The 8,966-nt window shown below is 33.9% G+C and overlaps 1 protein-coding gene across 8 annotated transcripts in view; it reads left to right on the top strand.

Annotated features, from left to right (window-relative positions):
- Positions 1 to 8,966, top strand: part of LYST (lysosomal trafficking regulator) — a 215,736-nt gene that overhangs the window by 148,816 nt on the left and 57,954 nt on the right. For all 8 annotated transcript variants that reach the window (XR_001824545.2, XM_017526586.2, XM_017526587.2 and 5 more), the window contains 7 exons: positions 2,073 to 2,249; positions 2,800 to 2,876; positions 3,012 to 3,200; positions 5,707 to 5,852; positions 5,941 to 6,037; positions 7,039 to 7,100; positions 8,537 to 8,592. Coding sequence is in view for 7 of the 8 variants with exons in the window: in XM_017526586.2 (XP_017382075.1) it covers positions 2,073 to 2,249; positions 2,800 to 2,876; positions 3,012 to 3,200; positions 5,707 to 5,852; positions 5,941 to 6,037; positions 7,039 to 7,100; positions 8,537 to 8,592 (804 nt within the window). In the remaining variant the exon portion in view is untranslated. The remainder of the gene's footprint in view (positions 1 to 2,072; positions 2,250 to 2,799; positions 2,877 to 3,011; positions 3,201 to 5,706; positions 5,853 to 5,940; positions 6,038 to 7,038; positions 7,101 to 8,536; positions 8,593 to 8,966) is intronic.

Raw genomic sequence — 8,966 nt, 5'->3', positions numbered from 1 at the left:
TCTGTCACCAGGCTGGAGTGCAGTGGCGTGATCTCGGCTCACTGCAACCTCCGCCTCCCAGTCTCAAGCGATTCTCCTGCCTCAGCCTCCCAAGTAGCTGGGACTACAAGTGTACACCAACACGCCTGGCTAATTTTTGTATTTTTAGTAGAGACGGGGTTTCACCATGTTGGCCAGGATGGTCTCAATCTCTTGACCTCGTAATCTGCCCACCTCAGCCTCCCAAAGTGCTGGGATTACAGGCGTGAGCCACCATGCCCAGCCTCTGTATCCCCATTCTAACCATTCATTTAGCCATGACCCAGATTACCCTATACCTTCTTCGAAACCTTTCTACCTTTCTGTAGTCCACTTAGAACTCTTCCTTCTTAGAACCTTCATTGAAAAGTAATATTTTATATATTTTAGCATTTTATTATTTTCTAAGGATTTATGTTTAACAGACTAAATTCCTTAAATCAGTTTTTGAGGTTGGAAAATAAGATATTTTTTGTATCTGTTCCCAATGACACCTTTTATAGTCCCTGAAATGATAATCAGTAAGTGATCAGAGGGTATTAAAATGAGATATTAGAAACAACTTCAGTGTTTAAGAAAATCATGTGTTTCCTTGGATATTCACAATGAATAAAAACATTTTTGATAGTTTTTCAAGATATTTTTAGAATGTCATTGAATACTAAACTGAAGTACTTTTAAAGTTATATCAAGAACATTACCTTTAAGACACACTTAGGAAAATCTTCTAGTCATTTACCATTTTTCTTTATTTGCCAACTCTTTGGGCCTTTTACTCACAGAACTTCTGTTCATCTTTCTCTTTTGGTCAGGTAGCAGCTGTCTCTAACTGATTTAAAATGTTGGATTAAAATGAGCTTTGCTATTTTCATCACTGCATGTGTTCATCTTTTGCTTTTGGGAAATGACATGATGTGATTCAGCATGTTAATTTAAATATCACCCAAAATGTAACCATTTCCAGATCCATTTGCTGACATTTAATACTGTTCACAGTTTAAAATGTCATAAAACTAAATGCAGTGATATTTGTTTCAATGCAGATTTTTAAAGTAAAATATATGTGTTTAACTTGTTGGCAAAATTATTGTTTAAATAATACACACTGTACACATTAGAATCAGGTGTAATATCTATAGCATGTAAGGGCCACTTAAAAAATCATGAATGAACATTTGGTGTAGGTTTGTGCTGCAAAGGACAATTGTCATTACCTGAAGTAACACTGTAAATTTTGGTTTTAGGGTCTGTTCTTAAAAGATTGGCTAAAACAACTCTTCCCTGGATATTCACATAGAACTGTCTCTGTAGGTCTCACCAGTTTGAGAGTTTTTCACGTTTTGTTCTCCCTAGGGAGTAGTGAATACTTACAAGCTAAAAATAGGTTTTAGTTCTAGAAATTTTACCAATTTCTCTTGTACTAAGCAGAAATCAAAGGAAGAAGAGTAAATAAACTTTAAGGTCTAAAGGAAGTTTTCCCTTCTACTTCAGTTTTTCTGTAAGAAAAACTGAAAATTATCTTCCTTTATCCCAGTTTATTTCCTGCATTCCTTTAGCAACTTCTCTCCAAAATTCTTTCCCCAAAAGCTAGCTGGCTAGCTTTCTTACTTTTTAAAATACAATTTTATAAGAAAAAATGTCAAGCATACTGAGAATAGAAAGAATAGTATAATAAATACCATATAACCATCACCTAGATTTAACAGTTTTTACTATTTTTATCATATTGACACAATTTCTTCCTTTTCTGAATGATTTTAACATATATATATAGAAATCATGATATTTTACCTCTAAATTCTTTTTTAAAAACATTTTCCTATGTAACCATCACAACATTATTACGTCCAACAAAATTAGCATTAATCCTCTGTCATCAACTACTCAGTGCATAATCAGATTTCTGTAATTACCCCCAGAATGTCTTTTGTAGGTGCTTTATTCAAATCAGATGCAACCAAATAAATCTAGCAATATAATTTAATTACTATTAAGTAATTAAAATGTAAGAATTAAAATTCTAAATGATTTTAAAATTATTACTTTTTTTAAAGCATGGAGCCAAGTTAGTTTTATATTTGTCAGAGTTGATACATAATCACCAAGATGAATTGACTGAAGAAGAGCTAGACACAGCAGAACTGCTTATGAATGCTTTGAAGTTATGTGGTCACAAGTGCATCCCTCCCAGTGCATCAACAAAAGCAGACCTTATTAAAATAATTAAAGAGGTGAGTCAATGAAACCATAGTTCTTTCTTAGGAAATTCCATCTTAGGTAATTAAAGAATGACTGGCGTTACTTTTTTAAGAACAGAGTATCATTGATGATGAACTTGAAATGATTATTTTATTTTTTCCTATATACTATATTGCTCTTTTCTACAAGAGAAAAAAAAATACGCTTATTTTAAGGAGCATTTTGTTCTCCGTGGTCATCATTATTCATTATCAGTATCCTTCGGTAAAGGAAAGATTTTTAAAGTGACAACCAAGCTGAAGCATACCTTGTGTTAGGGGTTCTTTAATGAAAAAGCAAAATAAGGTGGCAAGCAACTATGTGTAAACTCATCAGGTTTAGCAACCCTAGTTAACCATTCTACTCTAACTTATGTGACCTAAATTGTATAGAAACAGAATTATAACATTGTTTAGATGGTTTATTATATTATTCTGGTCTCCTAGGGACAATATTTTCTCCTTTGTTAACTGGGTTTTGAAATTGGTTTGTTGGGCTGTGTGCCAAAATTTTATGTAGTATATTATTATCTAAATCTTTTAGGAACAAAAGAAATATGAAACCGAAGAAGGAGTGAATAAAGCTGCTTGGCAGAAAACCGTTAATAATAACCAACAAAGGTAATATTTTATATGTTCCAAAGGCATGTTTTTTAGGAATCCATTAGATTTCACATATACTTTTAGTTTTAAAGTATCATGTTTTGATAAATAAGTTCCATGTATGCTTAACTATGAACAATCTTATTTGTTTAGTCTCTTTCAGCGTCTGGACTCAAAATCAAAGGATATATCTAAAATAGCGGCAGATATCACCCAGGCAGTGTCTCTCTCCCAAGGAATTGAGAGAAAAAAGGTGATCCAGCATATCAGAGGAATGTATAAAGTGGATTTGAGCGCCAGCAGACATTGGCAGGAACTTATTCAGCAACTGACACATGATAGGTAAACAACAGGAGGATGGTTAAAGTTGTATTCCATGAAGATTTTAGATATTGATGTTAAACTGAATTTGTATTCCAGAATTCAGACTCATAAAATCATGTCATTAGCTTAAACAATTTTGTGTTTAATCATTTGTGATTTTTTTTTCACCTTAAAGAATAATCATATGAGATTTTTTTTTTAATTCTTGGGGAAGAAAAGTAATGAGGGGGCACTAGCTTGTCTAGATAGTAAAATTAGCTTAATTTTAAAACATGGGCTTTGTAAAAGAATAGAGAAATTACTGAAATAGGACAGCTGAGAAGAATGTCTTTTTTCTCTTTTTATGAGACAGAGTCTCACTGTCGCCCAAGCTGTAGTACAATGGCACAATCTTGGCTCACTGCAACCTCCGCCTCCCGGATTCAAGCGATTCTCCTGCCTCAGCCTGTCAAGTAGCGGTGATTACAGACGCCCACCACCGTACCTGGCTAATTTTTGTATTTTTAGTAGAGATGGGGTTTCGCCATGTTGGCCAGGATGGTTTTGAACTCCTGACCTCAGGTGATCCGCCCACCTCAGCCTCCCAAAGTGTGGGATTACAGGAATGAGCCACCACTACTGGCCTTTAAAAGTATCTTTTTTTAACTAAGACAATAATTTAAAATATGTGTTACAAATAATGAAAATAGGGAAATTAAGGTATTATTCTCTAAATTTGGTTAAGATAACTGATTCATATGACTTTGGTGTACTAAAATACACTAAACATTAGACACTAAAGTAGATTCCAGAGAGATAAAAGAGTTAGACTCAAAAAGTTTATAAAGTAGAAGATAATAGGATATTTGTTAACTTTTAGAAGGATAGATGACTTTCGAAGCTCAAATGCCATAGAAGAAACTGCAAATAAATCAGTGGCTTTTAACTTTAATTTTTTCCAGTGTATTTAGCAACTGTAACAACAGCAAAAAAGCCTGGAAATTTATTTTCAGCAAATAAAAAGTTATTTTTATTGTTTAAAAAACTTATACAGATTCTAAAGTAAAATATTATGATACTAGAAGTTTGAATGACCAAAAGGCATGAGCACATTTCTCACATAAGACAAATTGAATTACCAAACACATGGGAAAATACTCGATATTGCTAGAGGCTAATTTGGTTTTCTAGAACCTTTAGATACCACATTGTACTTTTTATATTAAAAAAATTTTTTGGCTGCTAATATTCACAGCAGGATATTAGCTGTCCTTACTCAGAACTTTGGTGACATTGTACATTTTGACAATATATATTAGTAATCCTAACAACATTTTATTTCTAGCTTCAATTATCCTATTTTAGTGATTGTATCCTAAGGAAAATATTCAAAATATGGAAGGCAGGCCAGTCACAGTGCCTCACATCTGTAGTCTACTACTTTGGGAGGTTGAGGTGGGAGGATCACTTGAGCCTAAGAGTTCAAGGCTACAGTGAGCTATGAACGTGCTACTGCATTTGGCCTGGGCAACAGAGTGAGACCCTGACACAAAAAAAAAAAAAAAAAGAAAAGAAACATAAAATGTTTTATCTCTGCATTATTTATGCTAGTGAATGAATGAATTAGGAACAAGTTATATATTAACAGTAATATGGTTAAATACAGTATAATGCATCTACCTCCATATTGGGCAGCCATTCAGAATGATGAAATAAAGATAATACTGTTTCAGTAAAATAAGGCAGGTTATAGAAAAATGACTATAATGATCATAACTATAGTTAAAGACAGATGGATTTTTTTTTAAAAAAAAGGCAGCAACCACTACCAGTATTTTGGTATGTTTAGGATACGAATAAGTTCTATCTAGGATACATTTAGTTCTAAAAATGTATTTTAATATGGTTTTCCTGTCTTCTTTCATCTAAGATACAAATTTATTTTAAAATCTTTTTTAAAATGTGATTCATACTTAAAAAAAGAACTGATTTTATTTGTTTCATTAGCGAGTAGGCAAAATGAGGCCAGGCGAGGTGGCTTACACCTATAGCCCCCACACTTTGGGAGGCCCAGGTGGGTGGATAAGTTGAGACTAGGAATTCGAAACAAGCCTGGCCAACATAATGAAACTGTCTCTACTAAAAAAAAATGGAAAAATCAGCCGGGCGTGGTAGTGGGCACCTGTAATCCCAGCTACTTGGACGGCTGAGGCAGGAGAATCGCTTGAGCCCAGGAGGCAGAGGTTACAGTAAGCCAAGATCAAGCCACAGCACTCCAGCCTGGGCAATAGAGAAAGACTTGGTCTCAAACTCAGAAAAAGAGTAGGCAAAATGGGAAATGTGGAGACTGGGATTCAGTAACAAAAAGACACATAGATTTTATTATTCATACTTGTTATGCATTCCCTGATCAAATATATAAATATTTGGAGTTTTAAATTAACAGATCAATTGTGACTTAATTATTCCATCTCTGTAATGATTTTTTTTAAGCTACAAGTCCTGGATGCTCACTTAAAACACCCTTTAATCCTTTTACTTGCAGAGCAGTATGGTATGACCCCATCTACTATCCAACCTCATGGCAGTTGGATCCAACAGAAGGGCCAAATCGAGAGAGGAGACGTTTACAGAGGTGTTATTTAACTATTCCAAATAAGTATCTCCTTAGGGATAGACAAAAATCAGAAGGTAATAGTGGCTTCTTGACTCAACATATAAATATTGCAGATAACTATGAACATTAGATAAAGATAATATGTACTTTTTTCCTCAACAGAGGTTGTCAAACCACCACTCTCTTACCTATTTGAAGACAAAACTCATTCTTCTTTCTCTTCTACTGTCAAGGACAAAGCTGCAAGTGAATCTATAAGGTAATTTTGAATACATAGATCTGCAATCTTTCATGAATATACAATTTATTGTAGTGTTTATGTAATATTTATTTTAGGCAATGCCATCGTTTTCAGAAAAACCCTAAACAGGAAAGGCTCAAGGGAGGAGGACAAAATTATATGGCCAAAATCCAAAAGCAAATGACATTTCTGATAGCAAGGGTTCATGGAACTTCAGTCATCATGTTCTGGCCCTTGTTAGTATACACATATATATATATGCACACACATATATAAACACACACATATACACATACACACACACGCACATATTTTGTAATTGACCGTTTAACAGCTCTGTAGATAGAGCTGCCAGTGGTATCAAGAGGCGATATAATATAGTGACTAAAAGTTCAGATTCCAGTTCCTCCTCTTACTAGCTCTTTAATTTTAACCTCTCTCAGTTTCCTCATCTATTAAGTGAGGAAATAATAATAATAGGTATCATAGCATTGTTGACTATTAAGTATGTCATTATATATTAAATATTAATAGTATTATCACTGAGGTTATTGTGGTTGGGCTATTCTGGTTTTTATTATACCCATTTCATAGATGAAAAACTGAGACTCAAAGAAGATAATTGGCTAAGAACACAAAGGAACTTTCTGATTCCAAATCTTCTGTTTTTCCTGGAATACTAGGCTTTTTTTAATGTGTTTGAAGTACCTGAGGCGTGAAACAATGTTTGCTTACTTACTAGAAAATATAAAATATGGATATCTCTTTTAAATAACTTCTATATTCTCCCTCCCGGTTATAGGGATTACTAGCCTTTTCTAGACATTTCAGTCATTTCTTTTCACTAGGATGTTAAAAAGAAAGAAGATAGTATTTTCATGTGGGTTTCAACAAGATACCTCATGCTGTCGGAACTCTAGTCTGCTTTGTGGAAATCTTTTACTCAGTAAAATAAAGCATATGCTCTCTGAAATTGGTCAAAACATTTAGTCATAGTAATTTTAAATATGTTTTGACAGAGTAAATCGAAGATGTATCAGTGTTGCACCATCTAGAGAGACAGCTGGTGAGTTGTTACTAGGTAAGTCAAATTTTGAGATAAATTGTTTTTTGACACAGTGTCATTAAATTGGATAAACTTTCTGTAATATCATATAAGCTAGTTTGCCTTAACATTATTTGTAATTGCATACGACTCATGAATGTGAAGAAATGATGTATCTTATGTTCTGAAAAGCACACGAATAGCGTTTTAATTTTTATAAAATTTTCTTCATGAATATGCAGTTTTATATCTAATCATTTCCTTTATGCCAATTTAGAATTTTTTAAGTGAAAAATTATTGGTATATTTACATACCTACTATTTTAGCAGATATACCTGTGCATAAGAAATATGTCTACTTTAAGATTGTTCATAATTTATATTCTCTATTGTGCTCCTGAGAGAAAGCACAGGATTGTTAGTCCATAGATACCTATGTCATTACATTTGGTTGGAAATTTTATTCTCAAAATATGAAGGAAAACGGTTATATCACTTGGTCTCTGTTCACTTAAAGAACCAATTTGTATGCTGTAGGCTAGGTTCTCAAAGTGTGAGGACCCTGAATTGGTAGCATCAGCATCTCGTGGAAGCTTGTTAGAATTTTACATCTTCAGGCCTCAGTACAAACTTGATGAATCTGAAATTCTGAGGGTGGGGGCCCAGCAGTCTGTGTTCTTATAAGCCCTCCAGTGATTTCATGTACCTTCAGATTTGAGAATGAATGTTGTAAGCTACAGCCTCCAAGGTCCAAGATGTGGAGCTTTAAGCCTACTGGGACTGAGCCCCACCATCACAAGGATGGAGGTAGTACCCTTCCCTGAGCTAGCCATGCCACTACTTCAAGGTCCACTCAGTGCTCAAGGGTGACCAGCATCCAGGTGGCAGAACCTCAGAATTTCTGACATTTTAAAACACGATGTAGGGACATGTGTTAGCAACAGTCAGCCTATGAAACAGGAAAAAATTGGGGACTGTGTTTAGGGCCTACTCTACCCTATGAAGTGTCTCAGTCTATAAAAAAATTAAGGATTTCCCTTTTGCTAGATAATTTGGTTTACCACTTGACTTCAATTAGTGTGTAAAAAATAAAGCAAATCAGTATGCTAGTAGTATAAGAATAATGGTAATAATAAATAGTCAATATTTATTTAGCACTGAATGCTAAAACAAGCACATAATCATTTTACATATATTCTAATCTAATTCCCATAGTAACTCTGTGAAATAGAGCTCCCAGCAATCTTTTTTTTTTTTTTTTCCTAATAAAGAAACTAGGACACAAAGAGGTAAAGCATCTTGCCCAGGACTTCATGGATACTATTCAAAAATATTTATTGAGTGCTAGGAACTGTGTCTAAGTACACTGAGATTCAAATTCAGACCAAAGGACTCCAGAGGCTATGTATTAAACCATGAATAGTTATGTGCACATACATTTTTAAACCCATATATCCAATTATTTTCTGCAGGTAAATGTGGAATGTATTTTGTGGAAGATAATGCTTCTGATACAGTTGAAAGTTCGGTGAGTAGAGGTTTAAGTTTGTATTTACATAAATCTAGGCAGATTCTAAAAATGTATCAATTCAGTATAGCCAGAGAGAAGGAAGAACTATTAGAGTTCATTCTTTGTCACTCTATGTATAGATTGGTCTGAGTTCTAAACATTTTTTTAAATATAATTTTTTTAAAAAAGACTGTGCCATCTCCTCTGGCTTGTGGCCCAAGTCTCATAGCAGTTAATATAAGTCAAATTCTAAAGTCATGCTCCTATTATGTCAGTTAATGTTCATTCCTTATTATTACTATCCTTTGTTGCAACAAATAACTATTCTTTGCCACTCCCAGTCCACTATCGAGTACCTTTGCCTTCAGAAAGAAAGGAAAAATATTAAAAAA

The sequence above is a fragment of the Cebus imitator genome, unplaced genomic scaffold, assembly GCF_001604975.1.
Source record: "Cebus imitator isolate Cc_AM_T3 unplaced genomic scaffold, Cebus_imitator-1.0 Scaffold42, whole genome shotgun sequence".
Lineage (NCBI taxonomy): Eukaryota > Metazoa > Chordata > Mammalia > Primates > Cebidae > Cebus > Cebus imitator.
The sequence above is the reverse complement of the archived record's forward strand: the minus strand, read 5'-3'. Positions and strand labels throughout refer to the sequence as shown.